The 26,628-nt window shown below is 42.9% G+C and overlaps 1 protein-coding gene across 2 annotated transcripts; it reads right to left on the bottom strand.

The window, feature by feature from the left end:
- Positions 1–1,743: 1,743 nt before the first annotated feature.
- On the bottom strand, positions 1,744–26,267 carry LOC112221589 (pleckstrin homology domain-containing family N member 1-like). 2 transcript variants are annotated; one of them, XM_024383741.2, is made up of 16 exons: positions 26,050–26,267; positions 23,347–23,437; positions 22,623–22,784; positions 17,646–17,726; positions 16,606–16,696; positions 12,256–12,392; positions 11,476–11,625; positions 9,121–9,201; positions 8,714–8,789; positions 8,442–8,587; positions 7,765–7,968; positions 6,039–6,275; positions 5,210–5,383; positions 4,617–4,835; positions 3,811–3,880; positions 1,744–2,797 (listed from the first exon to the last, which is right to left on the bottom strand). In XM_024383741.2, exons 1-16 carry the CDS (start codon positions 26,121–26,123, stop codon positions 2,610–2,612), a joined length of 2,181 nt encoding a protein of 726 aa, XP_024239509.1. In that variant the 5' UTR covers positions 26,124–26,267; the 3' UTR covers positions 1,744–2,609. The 2 variants fall into 2 exon arrangements, with proteins under 2 accessions (XP_024239509.1, XP_024239510.1); XM_024383742.2 differs by having other exon boundaries at positions 11,476–11,622.
- Positions 26,268–26,628: the final 361 nt, after the last annotated feature.

Raw genomic sequence — 26,628 nt, 5'->3', positions numbered from 1 at the left:
CGATTGTGAATGAACATGTACGTTGTTAATAAGATATTTTGCTGTGTTATTTGTATAATGGGTTTTCTGTTGTTTTGTAATGTGTTACTTTTGTGAAATGATTGAACTAAACGTTGAATTGAGAATACAACACCGTATCACTGTCGTGATTATTTCTCCCCTGTTTTCAGGGGCGTAACACATGCAACTATTTCTATAACACTGTTCAGTGTATATGGGTAAGGTGACTAGGCATCAGGATGTATGGTAAACAGTGTAGCAGCAGCATATATGATGATTATGTGTGTGTGTGTAAAGTGTGTGTAAAGTGTGCATAGATGAGCACCCCATAAAGCCTGATTCCATTTCCAATACAGTTAAGTTTTTCACCAGTAGACGGCGACGTTGGGCTATGAGCGAGAACGAGAGAAAAGCGTCACAGATTTAAGGTCCTGGGTGAAATAACACGTCTACTGGAATGTGCTCTCTTTGCAAAGTTTATTTATTTAATTTTATGAAAAAGAGCGCCTGACTAATAAACATTTCTTGAAATGGCATTCCTCAGTACGGTTGAAAAAATCAGATTTGAAGTCAATCTTCCTTATACATCTATCTGATCCATTGTCTTCTTTTCATTCAAAGGAGCTTGTCTGTTGTACAGTGGAACTCTACTATAATCGTAACCCATATTCAAATGTAATTCTTTGACTTTTATTAATGAACCATTATCAATTTTTATAAATGTTCATAAATGTTTAAAATGCTTTATTGATTATTATACATACTAGATAACATGCTAATGAATTGTAATGTTTAAACACATTCATAAATTGTTTTCTAATGCTTGTTCATGAAAGTGTTACCTATTTACATAAGGTCTTAGTTTGTTTCAGGTCATAACTATACTGAACAAAAATATAAACGCAACATGTGAAGTGCTGGTCCCATGTTTCATGAGCTGAAATAAAAGATCCCAGAAATGTTACATACGCAGCTTATTTCTCTCAAATTTGGTGCACTAATGTGTTTACGTCCCTGTCAGTGAGCATTTCCCTTTGATAAAATAATCCAGCCACCTGACAGGTCAAGAAGCTGATTAAACAGCATGATCATTACACAGGTGCACCTCATGCTGGGGGCAATAAAAGGCCACTCTAAAATGTGCAGTTTTGTCACACAACACACCACAGATGTCTGACGTTTTGTGTGTGCGAATGGCATGCTGACTGAATGACTCTCCATAAGTTGCCAGATGTTCATTTCTCTACCATAAGCCGCCTCCAACATTGTTTTAGAGTTTGGCAGCACGTCCAACTAGCCTCACAACCGCAGACCACGTGTAACCATGCCAGCCCAGGACCTCCACATCTGGCTTCTTTACCTGCGGGATTGTCTGAGACCAGCCACCGGGCCAGCTGGTGAAACTGAGGAATATTTCTGTCTGTAATAAAGCCCTTTTGTGGGCAAAAACTAATTCTGATTGGCTGGGCCTGGCTCCCCAGTGGGTGGGCTTATGCTCACCCAGGCCCACCCATGGCTGCGCCCCTGCCCAGTCATGTAAAATAAATAGATTAGGGCCTAATGAATTTATTTCAATTGACTGATTTCCTTATATGATCTGTAACTCTGTAAAATTGTTGCATGTTGCGTTTATATTTTTGTTCAGTTTATTTACTACTAAACATCACTAAAAATAACAAAAGTATAAATTAAATATTATCAGTCTAAGTTGATATTCAAAGCATTTGGCAAGAATAAGAGAAATGTAATGTACTTTTTATTGTAAATAAAAAAGAACACCTCAAACAAAGTAGAAGAAACAAGCCACACAAAGATGAGCAACATTTGGCAGAGGTAGCAGCACAATGCAGGAAGTCCTTTTAAGCCCTCAAAGTTTGCTTTGTGATTTCACAACATTGAATAAATAATGCAGATGTTGCTATTTTTAGCTTTGTGGAATGCTTTTTACAGCTTACAACCAAAGACAAGTCGTCTGAGGATAGAATATAATAATTATATAATATACGAATCAAAAAGTTAACACAATAAAAAAGCATGGAAACAGGACGGTTTTCAAGAAAATGTTCATAAATAGTACAAAGACACACAAAATGTAAAATATGAAGCCCAATGCAGTGCACAGTAGCCTACACACAGTAGGGGAAAAAATACAATTTGGAGCGCACAGGGTTAAAAACTATGTACATTTTGCACTTTAATTAATGCTACAATATCAGGCTCTTTCCTACCTTTTCATACTGTTGTGTGGGAAAGTGATTTTGCTGAATCATGTTTATCTGCGTTAACTACATTACAGTAGTGCAGCTTAAATACAAATACCGTACTCTTATCACACCCACATAAAGCATTCTTCTGACTACTGAATATCTAACAAATACATTGTTCATGAGGTTTGTGGATGATATGGTGTGAGTCTCAGATGGCACCCTATTCCCTATACAGAGCATGACTTTTAAACGGAGCCCAGTGCACTAAATAGGGATTAGGGTGCCATTTAGGACACAAGCATGATATGCAGTAGTGAGCTTCCACAATGTTTTTTTTATGGCTCTCTGATGGGGATCTGTTGTTTCCACACGTCCAGACGAGCACCAGTCCATTGTTTGGTTTTATAACCATCTTTGCTGGTTGGTAGCCATGGCACCCAGGCCTCTGGCCCCGAAGTCTAATCCCGTCCGGCGTGGTGAAATTCCAGACATGGGCTGAATCATCCCAGTATTGCAGTCGTACTCCCAAATGTTATCATAGTCCATTTGCTGGTCATCTGGCTCAGATGGTTCAAGGTACGAGTTGTGATCTGTGGTGGCAAGAGAAACGATTCCCAGGCTTTTAGTTTGATAGCAGTAGAAGAAGAAGAATAGAAGGCCTCGCCCAGATTGGGAAACAGTTTTGGACCAGGTCCAATGTATATAACTCTCTCATGGTGTGAACTGCCTTCTTCGGCTTAACATACAATCGTACTGTGCTGTAAAACCAGTACTGTGGCATGCCTATACAACATCACCCACGTTTGTCCTCTGTTTTCTCCTGGGAATTGTGCAAAGACACAGAGCTTGAAATGATCACCGGGAATGTCCTAATATCCAATTACATTGTGGGTTATATTTGGAGGTAACCTCTTAAAACGCATCCTGTTTTTATATTAGATATCATATCTCTCTAGATATGAGCTAGAGAGAGTAGCCCTTGCCCAGTTGTGTGCTGTCAATCACAGTTGGTTGTAACCCTGTCTGGAACAGTGTTCTCTTACACTGGACCCCCCCCCCCCATGAGACACCTGCACACATGGCATTTAAAGCTGGCCTAAGCTCCATTTCATTGGCACACCTGTGCATTTCCTGCACTTTTCTCTCTGCAGAGATAGCCTGTCTGACTGCATGCTGACAGTGACAAACACACCCAGTCCAATGGTCTACCGTTCTGTACTATACTGGCCTATACTGTATGTGTAAATATGCCCTGTTTTTCTTGGAAGTTGTAAAACTACAGTCCCCCTATGAATAGGCTTCTGTGTCATTGAGGATTTTGAAGCAAATTACCAACTAAGGCTGATTTTCGTGGGATTTAAGTGTGTGATTGACGATGTGACAATATCATAGAGAGGTTTGAAATGGTGAGCATTTCTTTTTCTTGTCAGAAAGAAATGCTAAATACATAGTAAGCTAAAGGTAACCAACTTACTTAATGTTTCAGTTTTAAAACATAGCATAACATAGTATCATTTTCTGGTCCTAACAGTACAAGGTGAAGAATGTTGTTCCATTGTGAGTGCAGTGTGCAAGTTTACATGAGCACGCTTGACATTCTTACCTGGTGAGAAACCATATAGCATCTGGGGCATCTGGGTGGTGTTCATAGCAGGCATCACGGGGAAGACCCTCTGTCAAAAGATGAGGACACAAAGTTGCTTCGCATGTACAAGACCAACAAATAGTACTTTAGGGGGGATTATTATAGAGTACAACAAATGGAGATTATACCCACAGTATTCAAAAATAAATATGATTGATCCATAATGCATTAACTATGGCCGGAATTTAAACCTTACAGCGCTGTCGACAATGTGCCTTTTAAAGGCAATGTTCCTGTGTTTGTGGAGATTGCATTCAAGATAAGGGCTGTGGATGTCGGCTTAATTCGAGAGCTTGGGAATACAAGGTTATATCTGCACAAAGATGATCCTGACATAATTGGCTTTAAAGTTCCCGAACCCTCATTGGTTTGAATGGTGTCAGCATTTTTTTATCTTGCATTCTTTTTATTTAACAACATGAATTGGGATATTTAGAGTACTACATACTGTAGGTAGAGAACATTGAACAGAACAAGGCTATGTCAATAACTATAATTTTGACAAAAATGAAGATAGAACCTTATAGTCCCAAGCTCTCATTAGAAATTACCTTTGAATGTCAAGCGCTACAATTCTCCAACACAGTATGGATTGAATCTCGGCCACATGCTTACCATACATACAAGGTCAAATAAATATTGCATTTACAACTACACACTGTAAGTTGCATTGGCCGGTATATATAAAGTGTCTCAGAGTAGGAGGGATCTAGGACCAGCAGTAACGCTTTGTGATTGTGAGTCTTTGAGTTTCAGTTTCTCACCTCCTCTTGCACTGCTTTGGGTGCAGGCAGCAGCCTCAGTCTGGAGATGGCCTTAGCTCTCTGGTCTGGCCCCTGAGGCCCCTCCATCTCCAGCCCCTGGCCCTGGATGAGTACGAGACTCCTCCGGCAGCGCTTGCCCAGGGGAGGGGTGCGCAGCTGGAAGGAGGAGGGTAGGAGATGAGTGTCCTGCTGCTGCTGTGGTGGTCTTCTCACACACTGCTGTTGAGGGTCAGAGGAAGAGAACATTAGAAAGCCATAAGGTCAAATTGGTAATAGAGGTAGAATGAAAGTAGTAAAGTACTTTTGTGATAAATGTTAAAAGGGTCACATAGATTTGATTGATTGAAAGAAATTGAATTGAACATGGAAAATGTTTTGAAATGAAATGTCCCAATTTACACTACGAGCATTTATTAATTGGATGAAGTATCTGTCCAATGACAGTCATGCATATAAAGCCACTGAAGAGAAATGGACCTCAAACCTGTCAATGTGTCAATGCTGAGACTAGAGTCCAGACACACAACTGAAATTCCCGGGTATGCTTGTGGTGTAAACTGAGACGCTTGAATCCAGTATCATGACCCACTTACCGCTGACTGCTGCCTGAGCCGGCTCTCCTCCTCCTGGGCATAGATGTCGGGGGTGCAGGGCTCGTCATACAGGGGCGACAGGGGCTGCCGGGGGGCGCACATGTCCGAGTGCCGTTGGGGGGCAGAAAGTGACGCGTACTTCAGGGACGTCTGTGGAGTGCTCCAGCTGTTGGACTGATCACACAGGGATTTACAGCGGTTATCATTATTATTCCGTCGCTCACAGTCAGTCTTTGCTCTCAGCACAGGACATGAATGGACATTCTCTTTTCTAGCGCTCTCACGCTCACGGACTAGCAGACGCTAATCATTTAAGCCACACTTAGTGCTGGGATTTAGGGTAGGGTTACCAAGCGGAGAGACGAGGCTAATCTCAGACATGATCTACAGAGGGGTTGGGGGGAGTTGGAGGGTGTAGTCTGCTAGCGTGACAACTGTCCGAGTTCGTGTGCAGTGTGTGACTCGTGGAGTGTATGCCGCTAGCCTGCTACACTGATCTGTCTTTGGTGACTTTAGTGGGGCGGCGTAAAATAGGCTGCTCTCCCTGAGTGCTGTCTGATTTAGTTTAGGAACCCAATGACAGCCGAAGGTTAGGGAAAGTTGTTTCCTGTCCAGTACTTATGGGGTAATATCTTCCCTAAGACATATCTACTGAATTAAGCTGGAGAGGTACTGTAACATATCGTTTTTACACCGCTGGCAACTATCCTTCTACTCCTTTAACTGACAGCCCTGTTGTTTTGTGGTAGACTGTTTCGGTTCTTGCACACATGATGAACAGCAAAGCATAGTCCCAGAGGGAATATTCCATAATCAAGTTAGCGAGTACCTTGACGAGAGGGGCCTTCTCCAGATACTGTTGGGTGCTGGCGGGGTCACAGTGCAGGCCTGAGTAGGGCATGTTGTACACCGGCCCCTCAGGGGTGAGGTAGGAGCAGCGCTGCGGGGAGGAGTAGCGCTGCGACAAAGGTCGGAGGTCGCGCTCGGGCCTGGTGTGGGATGACACGCTGTTGCTGCGGCTTCCCAGTCGAGCCATCTCGGTGGACGTGGGCCGACTGGAACTGTACTGTAAGGACACACAGACAGAGGGCAAAGTTCAAGATGGTCAGTAACATCAAAACTAACAGGGGTGATACGAATTAACACAAAAGGGATGTGCAGGACCCGGACCCAGACTAAGTCTCGTTCTGAACTAAAAAGCACCAAGATATTCTCCATTGAGCATGCTTTTTAGTCCAGGGCTTAATTTGGATCCGGGAAATCGGCCCAAAGAGTTCAAACGAATCTGTAATCTGGCGAACCTGTTATGATGCTATTGTTCCTATACCCGCCCTGAAAAGTAAAGTTCTATTCCTGCTTTGCTTGAATAGCACCCGAAGTCTAGCTGATGTTATTCGCTGCCAAAGTGTAAGCAAGGAACGTTGAAGATTTCAAATCATCTTAATTCGTACCGGGGAGGTGCAGTTCAGTAGCTAAAAGTAGGCTACACACACCAAGAACAACATGTTTTCTGGGAAGAGAGCTTTTCCCGTTATAAGCTAATTGGATGAGCGACCAGTCTGCAGGGTCCTTTGTTATTTAGGGAGTCCGATCAAGGTCTTGATAGCGTACTGTTGATTCTTGAGGTCTCTCTGTTCTCAGGTAACCTGTTGATTGCTAAGGCAGCGAGTAAGTGCCCCTAATTTCTTATGGTCAAATGTGTCTTTATGGTGTTATATCGGAGGGAAAAAACAAATGTGTTTTGATCTCGTTTTCGGGAGGCTTCAGGACTTCAGTGTTGGCTTGGGTTGTAACAGGAGAGGCACGGTCTAGACCTTGGTTAATAATTAACCGTTGGAAACGAAAAGTGCTCCTACTGCTCTGCCCAACTCCACCAAAACAAACAAGCTCTTTCATGGTAGAGTCCTGTGGACATCAGATACGTGCTTTATACCAGCTACGTAAATACCCCCAACACAGAGCAGAGCCTTACAACACCACATGCCGTAGTGTAAAAGTACATACATTAACTTTACATGGGCATACCAGTAGTACACACTCAAATTCACTCTAGTTTCTTAGTAGAAAGCAGACCTCGGTCAAGCACTTTCAAACACTGTTTTTGAGGTGTACTTCATTGAGCTTGGAGTTTGCAATTTCATGTTAATTTAATAGTCTTATTTTGCTAATTGTGGGCTGCTGTCTGTAATTGTTGCATAACATCTCTCTAGGAGCTGATCCGTCGTCAGGATTGTGGAATAAATCGAATGTTAAGGTAAGATTTGAATGGAGAAAGCTGATCCAAGATCAGCGCTTGCCTTTCTTTTGATCCTATCAGTATTGACACATGCTCCAGTGATGCACTTGTGAACGCTCTCTTTACGTGGTGTTCTGGGAAGCACATGACAATTCTGGCCGTTATAGGAACAATGCATCGTTAAAACACCCGTAAGTTCCATCGCTATCAGGAAACCAGGCCCTGGACAACCTAAACCAATCGCAGCTTGAGTATCTGAATGTATTTGACCTATGTATTTGATCCAGGTCTGGTAGAAAGTGTTCAAATGCACACTTACACACAGGGGTTCTGTGTACCCCGGGGACAGAGGGTTGTCCTCGTGTCTGGGGGGGAACTGGAGGTGGTGGGATCCAGACCCTGAACCGCGTCCACTGTGGGACTGGCCCAGCCTCAGAGACTCCCCCCGACCCTGGCTGTTCCGACCCTGGCTGTTCCGACCCTGGCTCTGGCTGTTCACACTCCACCTGTCAAACTCTGGAGCCTAGTTGGAACAATACAGCACGATGTGTTAACAAATGAACCCAATCAAACGGACAGTCGAACAAAGTTCCAATTGAGGTGGAATATAGTTTGAGTTGCACATTAATGGATCATAAATAAGACAACGTGCTTGCACCAAACCAAAACAAGGCAACTTAGAATGGGTACATTAATGCAATATTCATAGCCTTGATATGGCAATAGCCTCCAATATAATGCTGTCCACAGGGGTTCCAATAGAATAGAATGAGGCTATAGTCAAATCAGGGCTACAAACATATTGCTGCTCTCGGATCAGTTTGCCTTTTAGATCATAATGAATATGAATAGGAGGGAACTGATCCTAAGTCAGTGTCTTACTCTGAGACACTATATGGATAATTAAAGATAGAGTCCTTATTTGCTCCATCTGTTTTTGGACTCCAACTCTTATTGTTCTAATCTAGGATGGTCCTGAGTCCTGGGGGGTCTCACCTCTCTCGGCGTGGGGGTGTAGATGATGTCATAAACGGGGGGCGGGGGACTGAGCACGGGGACATCAGAGGCTTTGAAGCACTGGATCCAGTCGCAGAACTCCCTCTTATCAAGACAGGACACCACGATAGGGTTTATCAGCTTGCCTGGGAAAGCAGAGCCAGTTCATGGATTCAGTCACTCATTGGAGTGTGCATGAGGCAATTTGCACTTAAGTGAACTTAATTTGCAATTTAGATTTAAAAATGAGTGTAGCTCAGCGGTCAAGTTACCTTCGATCATGAAGGTGTTGGGCTTGACGTCCTGGCAGGGTGTGGTCACAGTGATCATGTTGAGTGGAAGTTTCCCCTGTGATCACACACACTGTTACACACTCTTCTGACACACAGACAGGTCAGAGGGAGACTATAACATGACAAAGTATGTCCTTGACTGTAATCAAGCTGTCATAGGCTATGAGTCATTCATACGAGCTAGAGGTGAGACTAGGGTCAGAGCAGTACATCTACTGTATGCTAAATATCTATACTGCAGCTAAGAGTAAGCCTGAGTACCAGTCTGTTTATGATTTCATGCCAACTCCTTGGCATGACAAGGATTTGACATGATGCCACAAACAGATCTGGGACCAGGCTAGCTAAGAGTCTATCCATGGTTCAGCGGGACGTTTTAAAATTACCTTGTAGAACAGGCCGTGGCACTCTTCTGATAGGATGATCAGAGTGGTGGGGTACATCACCAGTAGTCTGTCACTATGCTCCTATAGTGGACACAATAGCAACAATCAACTCTCACTGCATTCAATAGCTAATTCAATGTTCAGTTTCTTGCCATGGTGCGGATGTTTGTCTCTCAGGTTGATACAGAGAGACTCATCCATGCTTTCATTACAAGCAGGCTTGACTACTGCAATGCTCTCCTGTCTGGTCTACCCAAGAAAGCCATTGGTCAACTGCAAAACATATAGAATGCTGCAGCACAGGTACTGAACAAGACCAGACAGAGAGCACACAATTGTGCACCACAACACATGTCAGCCATGCATTTAAGTTATGTGCCCAGTAGGTCCCTCAGGTCCACTGGGTTTTTAACTATCCCAAAACTCAGGACCAAGAGGCATAGAGAGGCAGCCTTTAGTTATTATGCCCCCAGCCTCTGGAATAGCCTGCCAAAGAACCTGAGGGGGCCGAAACTGTGGACAATACTTAAAAGGGATCTTACAACACAACTTTTTAGCTTTGCTTTTTAGTAATTCAGTTTATGCTATTCTTCAGTTTTTTATCCTCTTATGTTTGTTGTGTGGTAAATATTTCAGTTTTTATTTTAATCGTTTTTTATTCGTTTTTTCCTTTGAAGCACATTGCTTTGCATTCCATGTCTAAAATGTGCTGTGTAAATAAAGCTTGATTTGATTTAGAATGCATCTTGTGTTCAGTGTAAGATGAAGTGTCATGTCTTAGAGCTAATGTGTGTTCACGTCAGATGCAGTGTTGCTGTTACACAGTTCTACTGGGCTTTCTGTGTCAAATATTAAAGGCCCTTACAATGAAACAGTAGCTAAATGCAAGTGGGCTGTTATCTCCCCGACCGTGCGTGAGCGCGTGTGCTTGCATGTGTGCGTGGCTGACAGACAGCTGTGAGGTGAGACGTTACAGCTGTGAGGTGAGTCAAGTTGTTGCTTGAGCCAAGCAACTGCCTTTCACACACCCAGTTTATGAGCCCTCAACCCCCGGAGACTTCAACCAGCCTACCGCTATTTCCCACCAAACATTAATTTGCAGATTTACCCTCGGGCTACATGAGTCATGTTTTTTGATAGGATTAAGCCTAGTCAGCAATGGGCAGCATGTACTTCTTTGGCTGCTGTCCTGTTTGGCTAGCAGAGTAACATGTTTTGTAGGAGTCTCAGTAATTGTAGTAGACTCTTATACTGCCCATACCCTTCCACAAGGTATAGAGTCACAGCAACACCACCCACTCCTTGTGTGTGTGTGTGTGTGTGTGTGTGTGTGTGTGTGTGTGTGTGTGTGTGTGTGTGTGTGTGTGTGTGTGTGTGTGTGTGTGTGTGTGTGTGTGTGTGTGTGTGTGTGTGTGTGTGTGTGTGTTTAATTATACTTGTGGAGACCAGAAGTCTCCAAAAGACTAGTAAACAAACAAAACGTTTAGTTATTTTTTTTCGTTACAAGGTCAAATGCTATTTTTAGGGGGTTTAGGGGTAAGGTTAGAATTAGTGTTAGAATTAGGTTTAGGCTTAGGAGCTGGGGTTAGGGTTAGGTTTTCAGGGTAAGGGTTTGGGAAAATAGGATTTTGAATGGGACTGAATTGTGTGTCCCCACAATGTTAGTTATAGAATACTGTGTGTGTGAGACAGTGAGCTCTGCGGTAAATGCTATTGATTGATTATGTTATTTTTTAACTCATTCTCAGATCCCTGCTGTCAGTTTGATAATGGGTTGGAGTCATAACAGTCGACTGGACAATTCCACGAATCGTCTAGTTTCGCAAAACGACTTAGCAACAGTCAGGACCATGAACACACTATCTTATTCATCTATCTTAATATGCTTTCTTTGTTTATGAGCAAGTGTATTGTGCGCATTCAGGATTCTTTGTTTTGGTGAAATTTCGAAACTCATGTCAAACTTCCAGAGAAGATGGCCAAATGTTATAATTTTTTACTGACACGTCATGTTTTAGTGGCTATAATGTTTCAGTGGCAGGTTATAACATTTCAGTGACTAGTTATAATGTTTCAGTAACATGACAGGTTATAACATTTCAGTGACTGGTTATAATGTTTCAGTAACATGACAGGTTGTAGCATTTCAGTGACTGGTTATAATGTTTCAGTAACATGACAGGTTATAGCATTTCAGTGACTGGTTATAATGTTTCAGTAACATGACAGGTTATAACATTTCCGTGACTGGTTATAATGTTTCAGTAACATGACAGGTTATAACATTTCAGTGACTGGTTATAATGTTTCAGTAACATGACAGGTTATAACATTTCAGTGAGGTAGGTGTTGTACCTGGCATGGGAGGTGCTGAAGGTGGACTTTGGTCACATAGGTGATGGGCCCCAGACTCTCACGCTGAGAACCCTCCCACTCATAGATGGGCTCTTTACTGATAGAGTTCCTCAGCTCCTCTCTCCCCTCCGTGCTCTCCTCTACTTTCTGCTAGAAACAGGTAGACATGTTTACATTAGCGAGGCATGGAAATAATCAACTTTACCCCACCAGTTATGAAGGATAAACATTAAACACATAGCAGAACTTCTCCACCGTGTGAGCTATTATTGCCATAACTTTGGGGCTTTTCCTCATTTAATTGTGGCACAGTCATACGTAAATAATATCGTATACAACTGTATAATGAAACAAATTGTTCCTACACCAGCTGTTACTATTGCAGGTGCTACAGAAGCAAAATGACATTCATTATTTTTTGCTTTTGCTTTCATTCTCAGAACATTGCATTGCTGAACTGTGCCCGTATACTTGTATTTCATCACCTATTTAATGTATGTGATCAGCCTTTTCCACACATGTGGGTGTAGCCATACTATGACCCAGTGCAGATGTGAGTCTAGTGATGTGGTCGTGGTGCGGTCACAGTCATGACCGCTCCCTGGGATCATGATGCCCTCAAGGAGAGACAGCCATGACTCAACACATCCTGCTGATGGACGACTTTTTAACATCAGGATCATCCCAGGGTGTAGCTCCTACGTTGGCCTACTCAACTGGTTTTCTTTCCTTCAATTCCATCTGACCTGCCATACAAATGAAACAGTATTATTTGATTACCTTAACCCTGGTGTAGGTCTCGAGAGGTGCAATGGGGGTGCCCCCGTTGATCTCGATGTGTTCTTTGAGCAGGCCAAACCACAGGTCCATCTCCTCCTGGTTGGAACAGTAGACAATGATGGGGTTCAGGCTGACACCTGCAGGGGTCAAAGATCATGGGGTCAGAGGTGTCAAGCCCTACCCTATTTATTTACAGATAGAAAGCTCTACGTTATGCCAATGGCAGCTTGTCGTCGCCGGTAAATCATGCTTTTGGGTGCTTTTGGGTTTCCTGCTATTTCAGAAAGAAACTATGTAAAAAAAAAAATATGTATATAAATAAGTAGAGCTCCCTGTCATGTTAATTACACATTCTGTCAAACTTCCACAAAATATCCCCTGTAGCGTCAAAACAGGTTCGGTTACGTGTGAAACCACTGACTTACAGGGCATTCGGAAAGTATTCAGACCCCTTGACTTTTTCCACATTTTGTTACGTTACAGCCTTATTCTAAAATGAATGAAATTGTTTGTTTTTTTTCTCATAAATTTACACACAATACCACATAATGTAAAGCAAATAAATGGTTTTCAGAATTGTTTGCAAATTTATAAAAATAATTTAAAGGCGATATCACAGAGCGATGGAGGCCACTGTGTTCTTCGGGACCTTCAATGCTGCAGAAATCTTTTGGTACCCTTCCCCAGATCTGTGCCTCGACATAATTCCTTCGACCTCATGGCTTGGTTTTTGCTCTGACTTGCACTGTCAACTGTGGGACCTTATATAGACAGATGTGTGCCTTTCCAAATCATGTCCAATCAATTTAATTTACCACAGGTTGACTCCCATCAAGTTGTAGAAACATCTAAAGGATGATCAATGGAAACAGGATGCAGCGGAGCTAAATTTCGAGTCTCATAGCAAAGGGTCTGAATACTTATGTAAATAAGGTACTTCTGTTTTATTTTATACATTTGCCAACATTTCTAAAAAATGATTTTCACTTTGTCGTTATGGGGTATGTGTGTACATTGATGAGGGAAAAATTATTGAATTAATATTAGAATAAGGCTGTAACGTAACAAAATGTGGGAAATGTCAAGGGGTCTGAATACTTTCCGAATGCACTATACATGTAAACCATTACAGGAGAGCGTGTGTGACCTGCGCCAGTATTCATAAAGCATCTCAGAGCACGACTGCTGATCTAGGATCAGGTCCCCCATGTCCATGTGATCTTATTCATTATGATCTAAAAGGTAAAACTGGTCCTAAATCACCACTTCTACTTTGAGATGCTTGACAAATATGGCCCCTGCTCTCTTTAGCCTCCTAACAGCTCAGCCAGTGGAGAAGTAAGCCCACCTTCCTCCGGACTGGCTTCCTTCCCAAGAGGAATGTAGCCTACAGAACCTGATGTTAAAAGAGCTGGAATCTCCCTTTATCAGCCCTACACATACCAAAGATAACAGGCGAGATAGCCTCTTTCATTCTATTCCCACACCTTCATCATTGTTAGCAGGGCAGGCCCCTGGCATAAGTGACATAAGCGATTGCTTAGGAACTGCTCTCAACTTACTTTGGAGAGTTGGAATAGTAGAATACACAAAGTGCAAGTTCAAAATGTGGTTGTGCATTAGCTGTTTTCTCTTGTTATGACAGTTACTGACAATCCCTCAATATCATTAACATGGCATAAATCATGGCACAATCTTTAGAATATCAAGACATTAGCTTTAAAACTGCACAGATTTCTCTCCACCCTGTGGCAAATTGGGAATAATTGCAAGAAATGTGTTATAAAAGTGCTAAATGTTCTCTCCGCCCCATGGCAAAAAGTGTAGAACTGCAGGATATTTACTTTAAAACTGAAAGATTTCTCTCAGACGTCAAGAGGAAGCCACTAAAAAGTGTTTCCCCCTTCCACCAAATCTTGCCTTGGGCCCCCAAAAGGTTAGGGCTGGCCTTGATCGTCAGGAACGCTTGCCTTGGGCCCCCAAAAGGTTAGGGCTGGCCTTGATCGTCAGGAACGCTTGCCTTGGGCCCCCAAAAGGTTAGGGCTGGCCTTGATCGTCAGGAACGCTTGCCTTGTGCCCCCAAAAGGTTAGGGCTGGCCTTGATCGTCAGGAACGCTTGCCTTGGGCCCCCAAAAGGTTAGGGCTGGCCTTGATCGTCAGGAACGCTTGCCTTGGGCCCCCAAAAGGTTAGGGCTGGCCTTGATCGTCAGGAACGCTTGCCTTGCCAGCTGACTGTTCCCTTATCGGCAGCCTTCCTGCTCTTATTTGTAGATTTTCTTTCTATTCATTTCAGCTTTCATTTTTGCCCTTGATCATGACACTCCCTCGGTTGAGGCATTTTTTCACAGGTCAAGCGGGGATGGAGAAAGCCTGACCGAGGGTATGACAGGTTATTTTTGGGGCCTAGCCCTATTGTTCTGACCCGTGGCTGATGTCATTAAGTGTTATTAACTGACTCATAGGAGTGCGAGAGTCCGGACTACGGGTAGTGCTGTCGACTCCGGACTTCTGAGCCCATTGTGTCCAGCTCCCACTTCCTTCCCTTCGCCACACATTCCTGGCTGTGTTGCCCACTCATATGTCTCACCCCCCCCCCTCTCATTTCAAATGTATCTGTATCAGAATACAAAAATATGATGAATACACAGACTTACTCAAGTTATGACTGTTGCGACATGACCCTAACTAAACCTTTGTAGGAACTTCCCGGGACTTTCTAGGGCAGTATTCGGGAGTGTACGTGCACCTATCCATCATGCTAAGTCAACTCCTGTAGTTACGGCTTACGGGAAAGTTGATTCATCAGTGTAGCAATGAGGAAGATGTGAAAGATTTTCATTCCGAGATATCGCTGCTGAGCACAATCTCTCACTTGACTCAGAGTTTCGTCATGCTAACTCTACATGTGTTTCCAGTCAAGTGCACTGCAGCCACCCTCTAGGTAAATAAAGGCTCTCTCAGAACAGGGAAAACATCTGAAACACAATATTTTATTAAATCAGTTTGTTCCAAGAATTATATTTGAATGTGAAGTATGTTTTGGCTATGCGTAACAAAGAAAACATTTTGGGAATTATAAAGAAATACATAAATAACGACTTTGAATTCTACATGACTTGAGCTGACTTCATGTGTCTACAAAAAGTATATTAGTGTCATGTTGAATTCAGAGAAACAACGAAGATCCCATTATCAAACACATTTCAATCCCAAACCATAACAACTCTAGCCCAGTTGCCAGGTATGTCTGTGCTTTAGCCAACTCCGTTGACCTTCATTGTCATGCCATAGAAACTACAATAGAGGAGCTGACTAAGGCACATCCGATATGGCAACCATGCTCAAATTAAGCTTACAACTCTTTTTGGTCATCATTATCAAAGACACAGTGAAGTTGATAATGAAGTCCTTGAACATTTGGAGATCAGGGCAAAGCCTCTCAGAGAAGGAGTGCTGATCTAGGATCAGTTTTGCCTTTAAGATAATAATTAATACGATTACATGGACAGATCCTAGATCAGCACTCCTACTTTGATATGTTTGTGGATACAGGCCCAGATCCTAAGAGGCCAAACTAGTAGGCGTTAATTAGGGTGCCCCTGGAATGTGTTATAGATTATATGTCTTCACAGGGCTGAGAGCGGGCCCTGGCCTTTCTGCCTCGACAGCTAAGAGAGTTCAGGGGCACCTGTCGTATAACAAGTGGGGCTTTCAAGAGAGGCTTGGCCCCCTGACCGAGGGCAGAGAGGGGCAACTCTAGTTAGTTTTGGTGGTTGAGGGGAGGTGAAAGGGGTCATGGCACTTTTGAATCACCGGAACGTCGGAACATAAGAAACGCCCCCAGTTGAAAATAGCATGTGATGTTCGGCTTGGGATCGTGAAAGTGAATGTGGGCTCTGTCTGTCTTTGCTGAGAGAGAAACGAAACTTGAGCGCCGTGTGCTTTACGTCATGTTTTTGCACACGTCATCCATTGACAGCAATACAAGATTTCCGTGACTGTCGAGTTATGTGCACACATCTCATGTAACTTTGACACTACGATATTGGTGTTTTTATGCAAATGTCAACCAACATTCCTATATTTTTGTCTGAATTGTTGAGAATAAAACCTTGCCTAGCACATCACTGAGTTACATAGTAGCTTGAAGCTTGCCTGTGAATCATAAACAACTATAAACAGCCTACAAGACGATCCAATGGAAACTCAACACAGACTGATTGTCTATAGTCAATAGAAAAGATAAAACAGAGGATTGCAACATCTCAGCGCTCCATGCTGTCTCAGTTCTGGATACCACTAGCACATGAAATTCATCGTTTTTTACTTTCAAGTTAAAGGTCAACTCACCATTGATCTGTAATGCAAATTCCTGGGGTTGGCTGTAGTTACCGTTTTGCTGCAGGTTGCAGATGGTGAGCTCTTTCAGAGGAAGAGTCCCCTGCACAGCACAAAACACAAGTCAAATCTTAGTCGTTCAATCATTCCATTTCATCATACAGTATCATTGTCGGGACCATAGAAATATACTATATAGAAAGGATGGGGTACACTGTTTTTCAAGCGTATTGTACATCATAACTTAATTTTCTTTACCAAATTTGATATTTTTTCCCATTCTCTGTAAACTTAAGGAACAATAACATTTTAAAACCTATATGAATTGAAATCAGTCACTCCCCTTTATGTACTCTGAACATTATATGACTCTAGGACCGAGAAAATGTTTTCAAAATAGCTTCTGAAGTTTGGTGATTTTATGATCCTAATTTGTTTCAGTTTTGGAGATACACGGTTTTCATCCAATAGTCACGATATCGTAGTCCGGTCTTGTGTTTTCCTTTTGTAAAAGATTTCAATCTAATTACATTTCTAATTTCCGCAAATATCACTATTAGTTTGGCTTGAAACTAAAGCTAGCCAGGTACATTTATGATTGTATCAGGCCTTACATTTGTCATCATTTACTCAATGACTAATATCCCATATCCAGCAGCTTCCCATCCTGTCACTGAGTCTGATGCGAGTCTAGAGCTAACAAAACATAGACACTGTACCACAGTGATTCATGACTGCTCATACTTTGCGAGACAGGTTTAGGAGACAGAATCATACACACTATGTTTACCAACACACAAGCCGTTGGCAAGGAACGTATGTCTAGAGGCATAACAGAGATTGAAAATGATGTATCCTTTACATTTTTGTCATTTAGCGGATGCTCTTATACAGCGGGACTTGCACTCGCTGCACTGAAACTGCTGAGTCATAGTAAACATTTCCTCACCATTTCAGTGATTTGCGATCATCACTCATTCATTTGCAACATTTTGACAGCAATATGTCCATAAATAACAGCCTTTGAAAAACAGTTGGTTGGAAAGCCTCACCTGGTAGGTGAGTCCAGTAGTGTTGTTGGAGACGAAATGAAGGTGTGTCTGGAAAAGGTCCAGGTAGCAGTCATGCACATCCTGGAGAGAGAGAGAGAGAGAGATCATAGCCGATATCGTCAAACCAATCTATGCAGGATTTAAGGTCTGGAACTTGAAGCGAGAACAGTATAACACCAGAATCCCATAATCTACTTTCAGTTTGTCTAATAACACCAACTGGAATATCACGTCATGACTATATGTCCATTACGGTCCTGAGGGGCAACATAGTCTTTGTTTCTACCCAGACCTCTGCACCTTTTTTTTTCTTAACCCAGTGCAATTTATGTGTCCTATTCCTTATAAATTACAAAAAAAATTGTTTGTTGTTTTTTGTTGTTGAATGTTACCCTCAATTTCGTGGTATCCAATTGTTAGAGCTACCTTGTCTTATCGCTACAACTCCCGTACGGGCTCGGGAGAGACGAAGGTTTTAAGTCATGCGTCCTCCGATACACAAACCAACCAAGCTGTGCTTCTTAACACAGCGCGCATCCAACCCGGAAGCCAGCCGCACCAATGTGTCGGAGGAAACACCGTGCACCTGGCAACCTTGGTTGGCGTGCACTGTGCACCCGCCACAGGAGTCGCTGGTGCGCGATAATACAAGGATATCCCTAGATATCCCTGTGCGTTGCCCCACGGACAGAGCCTGGGCGCGAACCCAGAGTCTCTGGTGGCACAGTTTATTAACAGTGAGAATCGAAGAATGGTGAACTTAACGAAACAACGGAGAGTTTTGACTGTGTGATATTAGATTGCTTCTTGTGTAAATATTTTCTGTCTGGATTTTAGTACAGTAGTACAGCGCCCTTAACCACTGCGCCACCCGGGAGGCCCCCAAATTACACTACTTTTGACCAGAGCCTAACATCCTCTTGACAACATGTTTCTAACGGGTTGCTCTTATTCTTAATGATCCTATAATGCTGTCAACATTGGTTCATTTTACACCCATTAGAAGTAGTGTGCTGGGACTTGGATTATAAGAACTTGTGTTATTATGAGGACTTGTTTTATTATGAGGACTTGTGTTATTATGAGGACTTGTGTTATTATGAGGACTTGTGTTATTATGAGGACTTGTGTTATTATGAGGACTTGTGTTATTATGAGGACTTGTGTTATTATGAGGACTTGTGTTATTATGAGGACTTGTTTTATGATGAGGACTTGTTTTATTATGAGGATTTGTTTTATTATAAGGACTTGTGTTATTATGAGGACTTGTTTTATTATGAGGACTTGTGTTATTATGAGGACTTGTGTTATTATGAGGACTTGTTTTATTATAAGGACTTGTTTTATTACGAGGACTTGTTTTATTACGAGGACTTGTGGGATTATGAGGATTTGTGGGATTATGAGGACTTGTGGGATTATGAGGACTTGTGGGATTATGAAGGATTGTTTTATTATGAGGACTTATTATGAGGACTTGTTTTATTATGAGGATTTGTGGGATTATAAGGACTTTTGTTATTATGAGGACTTGTTTTATTATGAGGACTTGTGTTATTATAAGGACGTGTGTTATTATGAGAGCTTGTGAGATTTCCCAAAGAGCCACTTGTGATTTACAATAACTTCCTGATATTTAATAAGCCTAGCCCTCAACTGTTTAAGGGTTCACCTCTTTTTTAACAAAACAGTGAAGAAATACCTCCTCGCTTTATGTTCGACATTGTATTGAGTTACCAAACAATGTGTTCTTTCTCCTATGACCTCATCCAACACTCCACTCTTTCAACCTTTTTCTCTCTCACTCTTCTTGACAGCATGGTTGCATCTGTGACAGATTCCCACGGTTGGGTGCCTGTTTTTCCATATACCTGTTCTGAGATCAGCCCTGAGTTTGTCTCAGGGAGGTGTTTCCCCTCAGCATGTTCAAACACAGGTCCCCTAAGCTGAACCCTGTTTTGATTCATCACTGCCGGTCACCGAGTCAATGTTAGCTAAGCGTTAGCTAAGCGCTTCACACTGCCACAGAGCATAGGCTACATCCTGTCCCGTCCACCTGTTTGTTTGGTTCACCTCCCGTCGGGGTGACTAACACACTGTTTCACTATGGGGCTGAGGCTTGTTTAAATACCTCATTTATCACAGTGACTGTGTGGAGATATGTTTATTGTACTTTATCGTTGTTTCTGTTTCATCAATGTAATTAGTTAAATACACTATATATACAAAGGTATGTGGACACCCCTTCAAGTTAGTGAATTTTGCCACTTCAGCTACACCCGTTGCTGACAGGTGTATACAATTGAGCACACCGCCATGCAATCTCCATAGACAAACATTGGCAGTAGAATGGCCTTACTGAAGAACTGTGACTTTCAACATGGCACCGTCATAGGATGCTATCTTTCCAATAAGTGTCAGTTTGTCAATTTTTCTGCCCTGCTAGAGCTGCTAGAACTGTTATTGTGATGTGGAAACATCTAGGAGCAACAACAGCTCAGGCACGAAGTGGTAGGCCACACAAGCTGACAGAGCGGGACTGCCGAGTGCTAAAGCACGTAGCACGTAAAAATAGTCTGTCCTTGGTTGCACCACTCACTACCGAGTTCCAAAATGCCTCTGGAAGAAACGTCAGCACAAGAACTGCTGGTCGGGAGCTTCATGAAATGGGTTTCAATGGCCGAGCAGCCACACACAAGCCTAAGATCACCACGCAAAATGCCAATTATCGGCTCTACTGGTGCAAAGATCACCGCCATTGAACTCTTGAGCAGTGGAAACGTGTCCTCTGGAGTGATGAATCATGCTTCGCAATCTGGCAGTCCAACGGACGAATCCGGGTTTGGCAAATGCCAGGAGAACGCTATCTGCCCGAATGCATAGTGCCAACTGTAAAGTTTGATGAGGAGGAAAAATGGTCTGGGGATGTTTTTCATGGTTCTGGCTAGTTCCCTTAGTTCCAGTGAAGGGTAATATTAATGCTACTGCATACAATGGGGAAGGCTTTTTCCTGTTTCAAGCATGACAATGCCCCTGTGCATAAAGCGAGGTCCATACAGAAATGGTTAGTCATGTTCGGTGTGGAAGAACTTGACTGGCCTGAACAGATTTGGGATGAATTGGAACGCCTACTCTGAGCCAGCCCTAATCGCCCAACATCAGTGCCTGACCTCACTAATGCTCTTGTGGTTGAATGGAAGGAAGTCCCAGCAGCAATGTTCCAACATCTAGTGGAAAGCCTTCCCAGAAGAGTGGAGGCTGTTAGAGCAGCAATGTTCCAACAACTAGTGGAAAGCCTTCCCAGAAGAGTGGAGGCTGTTAGAGCAGCAATGTTCCAACAACTAGTGGAAAGCCTTCCCAGAAGAGTGGAGGCTGTTAGAGCAGCAATGTTCCAACAACTAGTGGAAAGCCTTCCCAGAAGAGTGGAGGCTGTTAGAGCAGCAATGTTCCAACAACTAGTGGAAAGCCTTCCCAGAAGAGTGGAGGCTGTTAGAGCAGCAATGTTCCAACAACTAGTGGAAAGCCTTCCCAGAAGAGTGGAGGCTGTTAGAGCAGCAATGTTCCAACAACTAGTGGAAAGCCTTCCCAGAAGAGTGGAGGCTGTTAGCAGCAATGTTCCAACAACTAGTGGAAAGCCTTCCCAGAAGAGTGGAGGCTGTTAGATGTTCCAACAACTAGTGGAAAGCCTTCCCAGAAGAGTGGAGGCTGTTAGAGCAGCAATGTTCCAACAACTAGTGGAAAGCCTTCCCAGAAGCTGTTAGAGCAGCAATGTTCCAACAACTAGTGGAAAGCCTTCCCAGAAGAGTGGAGGCTGTTAGAGCAGCAATGTTCCAACAACTAGTGGAAAGCCTTCCCAGAAGAGTGGAGGCTGTTAGAGCAGCAATGTTCCAACAACTAGTGGAAAGCCTTCCCAGAAGAGTGGAGGCTGTTAGAGCAGCAAAGTGGGGACCAACTCTATATTCATACCCATGATTTTGGATTGAAATGTTCAACGAGAAGGTGTTCACATACTTTTGTATATAAAGTGATATATATGAGAGAGAGAGAGAGAGAGAGAGAGAGAGAGAGAGAGAGAGAGAGAGAGAGAGAGAGAGAGAGAGAGAGAGAGAGAGAGAGAGAGAGAGAGAGAGAGAGAGAGAGAGAGAGAGAGAGAGAGAGAGAGAGAGAGAGAGAGAGAGAGAGAGAGAGAGAGAGAGAGAGAGAGAGAGAGAGAGAGAGAGAGAGAGAGAGAGAGAGAGAGAGAGAGAGAGTGTGTGTGCGTGCGTTACCTAAATTAGCCTAACCTTTGTCGTTTGTTCAACTAACTGCCAATGTAAATTCTCCCCTTAACTCTCCTTGTTGTTATAACGCAACAAGCAACCTGGTCTTAGTGAAAGACGTATAATACTATAATTCCTATGATATTGTACGACCGTTATTCCATTTATATTATAAACATGGGTGGTTCGAACCCTGAATGCTGATAGGTTGAAAGCCGTGGTATAACAGACCGTATACCACTGGTATGACAAAACATTTATTTTTACTGCTCTAATTACGTTGGTAACCAGTTTATAATAGCAATAAGGCACCTCGGGGGTTTGTGATATATGTCAATATACCAGCACTCCGCCCTTAGCCGTGGTATATTGTCCATATACAACACCCCCTCGGGCCTTTTTGCTTAAATATAACCTACCGTAATGTAACATATCACACTAAATGGAGTGTCACTGATTTACGTACAGAATAATACGAATTGCTCCGAGAGCAAGTCTGTGTGTGTATGTCTGTGTGTGCATGTCTGTGTGTGTATGTCTGTGTGTGCATGTCTGTGTGTGTATGTCTGTGTGTGTATGTCTGTGTGTGCATGTCTGTGTGTGTATGTCTGTGTGTGTAGGTCTGTGTGTGTATGTCTGTGTGTGTATGTCTGTGTGTGCATGTCTGTGTGTGTAGGTCTGTGTGTGTATGTCTGTGTGTGTAGGTGTGTCTCACCTGGCAGTGGAGAAAGCGGAAACGGACTTTAGAATGGTGGACCATTCTGCCGTAGTTCTTGACATTGATGCTGCTCTTCTTCCAGCCGTGGACTGGGTCATAAGGGAACGGAGGGTCCCACTTAACGTTCTCGATCGTCTGCAGGTCTTTATGTGTCATTTCCTGCAACCGACAGTCACGTCAATGAACATTAGACCGATGTACACAACAAAATAACGTACCCCTTTCCTGTAGGTGTATATAAAGTGTCATATTGGGATGCAAACTCAACATGTAATACATTTTAACTCTACATCTGACATGGTACAGGTGTCTCCTCATTCAAAAGCCCTTAACCATGTGTGTGAGGTGTGTACTTGTGTGTGTACTTGTTTCAAAGTAGACTTGTTTAAGACGACCATGAATCACTCTGTGTGACCTTGATTTAGCCCACTACAGTAAAAGGTGAAATAAGTTTGGTTGTTAAGACAAGACTAACATAGAGGTAATGTGTTTCTTAAAGGGTTATTTGGTTGTCCCTGTAGGAGAACACTTTTCTGGTTCCAAAGGTACAGGGACAGAAGTGTAGCTCATTTGATATAGATATATACTGTATACAGGTACAGACATAATACATGTGCTGTCTGATATGGTAAGATGAGACAATATGACATGAAATATGTGTGTACGTTAATGAAATATGTCTACGGTAGAGAGAGAGATGCATATTTTCAGCAGTCCTTACCTTCCTCGGGGTGACAGTGCAGAGGATATTGATGATGCTGTTGGACTTCTCCTGTCCTTCCTGGGGATAGTTTTTACGGAACAAGCGGCTGCTGCTCGGGATGGAGAGGGAGGGAGGAGAGTGAGGGGGGAGGGAGTGAGGGGAGGGAGGAGAGTGAGGGGAGGGAGGAGAGTGAGGGGAGGGGAGGAGATTGAGGGGAGGGGAGGGGAGGAGAGGGAGGGGAGGGGAGGGGAGGGAGGAGAGTGAGGGGAGGGAGGGGGGAGGGAGGAGAGTGAGGGGAGGGAGGAGAGTGAGGGGAGGGGAGAAGCATGTGTTAGAACTTGTTTACCATACAGGCCTGTAGCTTATCTGCTTGCTGTGCTACTAGTTGGGTTCCCAATGGCAGATAAAAACAATGAGTTCAAGACAAACGTGTTTCTTTCTGAAGAGCTCTCTTGTCTGGTTTTTGTTTTGAAAGAGTGTGTGGAGTGTAAAAAAAAACTGCTTGGTGTCACATTGTAAATCTGGGCTTTTTTTCCTCTGGTTTCTCCAAGTGGTCAAGTTCCCATTCCAACACAACCTTTGCTCTTTTTTTTCTTGACAGCTTAATGACGTCGAAACGTGGTTTGTGTCTCACCGTGTCATCTCAATTGACCAGGAACCCCCTTGTCAGTTCCGTTCGATATCACCAATTTAAATTAGCAGAACAATCGGGGCTTGTGTCTGAGATAGGCAGGGCATGAATAGATGAATCAGGCTTCAATGTCTTCCTTTGTCACCACTGACCCCTATCTGTCATCATTAGTGTCCCATCTTTATAACGAAGCTTTTCCGGTGCATTGATAAGAGAGGGAGTCAACTTTTACAATCTCCCTCGAGTCTATCTCCCTGTGTCCAATCTGAATGTAGTTAGCATAACAACAAAGATATTGTTCGCACTATGTGGGAATCAACTTCGGATCAGTATCTGATAACTGACTAACATGACTGGCAAGCATCAATCATCAAATAAAGAGATCACAATTTGGCAGGGTCTTGTTCTTTGAGTTCTGAACAGAACCATATGTTGTGTACACTGACTGTCTGACGCAGTCCAGAAATGTAAATTCAAAGAGGAATGCAGATAATAGACAGGTAGCTGCGAACCTAGCATTCTTTGTGTCACTGGATTGGCATTGACATTCACTCCTTGGCTCTGTAGGGAATACCTGAACTGAACCTGGCCTGTTTCGCTAACACACAGGCAGCAGGACACTGATGTTATTGTTCCAAGTTGAAAAATCAATTCACCTGTGTATGTGTGAGAGAGAGAGAGAGAGAGAGCCCACTCTGAAAAGTTGATTTACTTGTAGAGTATATTGTTCCAAACAATGTCTTAAAATGAACAACATCAAAAAGGGTTGTTTTGAGATGTTCATATTAAATATATGAATGTGAAAATGTGTATTTCGACATTCTCCATATTTTAGAGCACAGTGGCATAGTGGTTAGAGCGTTGGACTAGTGACCAGAAGGTTGCAAGTTCAAACCCCCGAGCTGACAAGGTACAAATCTGTCGTTCTGCCCCTGAACAGGCAGTTAACCCACTGTTCCTAAGCCGTCATTGAAAATAAGATTTTGTTCTTAACTGACTTGCCTAGTTAAATAAAGGTAAAAAAAAAAAAAAAAGGAGTATAATGACACCAAGATGTTGTCTGTATCATATCCCATTCCCAGATCACAGGGTCTTTACAGGAGGCATATATACAGTAGGTCTAAAAAGGGCCTAAAATGGACACACTGTTCATGATGAAAAATAAATCATGGTTTGGGATACAAATGTAAAAAGCATGTCAAACATCCTTCTCCCAATGAAGTTTCTATGTGAGATTTGCCAGAACAATCTGAGATACCAAAAATATGTTCCGCTGTGGGGAATCGCCCATAAGAAAAAGCATTTCTCTGAGTGTCAGAAAGTCTTGACTTATTTATACTGATAGTTCATTAAAGTAGCATAAGAAAGTCTTGATTTATTTATACTGATAGTTCATTAAAGTAGCATAAGAAAGTCTTGATTTATTTATACTGATAGTTCATTAAAGTAGCATAAGAAAGTCTTGACTTATTTATACTGATAGTTCATTAAAGTAGCATAAGAAAGTCTTGATTTATTTATACTGATAGTTCATTAAAGTAGCATAAGCTTACAGCACCGCTAATCAATTCTTGAGCAGCCGTCCAACCATTACAAGATAATTCTTTCATGACCAGGATATTGACACTTCATGTTCTGGCAGTGTTCCTATTCAATTCGAACCAGTCTATTCTATTCTAATGGGGCTTAGATCCTGATAAGAGGAAGCAACCATATTATCTGACAACCGACATATCAGCTTAGATGCAAATAAGAGGCAAATGGTAACTGCAGTACACACATACAGTTTAAAACACCGTTGTAATTATGGTTCACACAGTCAGAAAGATATCACTGCTCATGTGCTCTCATGTACCTTTGTGATCCTGACTCTGACCCCATTTACCTCACAACCTCCATTTAAACCACACAGCTCCAACGCTGTGAAATACCAGGATTCCCTACAAGCTGAAACAGCCAGTCTAAAACAACACACCACAACAAATGAGCCAGACACGTATGACATTTAGGCTCCGTCTTCAAAAAACACCAGACGTACAGTGAAAAGACAAAGTTGAGTGTTTTGTGAGGGATTGTTATTCCTTCCTTACCTGTTCCTGCGTATGAAACTCTTGCTGGAGAACCTGAAGTTGTGTTGAGGAACACATGACATGCTGCTCCCCATGTTGCTCTACTGTTGTTGGGGCTGTAACCTCCTCTGTAGACGTCCTGGATTGTATTCCCTGTGTGATGGTGAATGTGTAATCCAAAGCAGACTGTATGGTGGTGTGCTCCTTGCTGAAGTCAGGCAGATACTGAGGGAGAAGTGGGCAGGGCTGAGTGCTGTATAGACAGACTGGTGTGTGTGTGAGGGAGTGAGAGCGTGTGTGTGCAGGGGGAGGGGCTTTGAGTTGTGACAGTGTGTGTGTGTGTGTGTGTGTGTGTGTGTGTGTGTGTGTGTGTGTGTGTGTGTGTGTGTGTGTGTGTGTGTGTGTGTGTGTGTGTGTGTGTGTGTGTTCGTGTTTGTGGGGTGAGGGATTTCACACCATGCCTGGGATCCCTCTGTTAAAGCCATTCCACAACAAAGACGGGGCCCAGCGAAATGTGCCATTTCACACTTTTCACCAGCCAAATGGCCTCTTCTCAATGTTTGAAGGCCATCATGAGAAGATACAGGTCACTTTGAGTGA

This window comes from Oncorhynchus tshawytscha, linkage group LG22 (assembly GCF_018296145.1).
Source record: "Oncorhynchus tshawytscha isolate Ot180627B linkage group LG22, Otsh_v2.0, whole genome shotgun sequence".
In the NCBI taxonomy this organism is placed as follows: domain Eukaryota; kingdom Metazoa; phylum Chordata; class Actinopteri; order Salmoniformes; family Salmonidae; genus Oncorhynchus; species Oncorhynchus tshawytscha.
Note: the sequence above shows the minus strand (reverse complement) of the source record. Positions and strands in the feature narration are given on the sequence as shown.

Bases quoted from the DNA above. Each gene is read 5' to 3' on its own strand.
- LOC112221589 (XM_024383741.2), bottom strand. From the start codon at position 26,123: ATGGGGAGCAGCATGTCATGTGTTCCTCAACACAACTTCAGGTTCTCC. The intron at 22,785-23,346 runs GTAAGGACTGCT...TGTCGGTTGCAG, and splicing joins GCACTGTCACCCCGAGGAAG to GAAATGACACATAAAGACCT. The intron at 7,969-8,441 runs GTGAGACCCCCC...TGTTCCAACTAG, and splicing joins ACACCCCCACGCCGAGAGAG to GCTCCAGAGTTTGACAGGTG.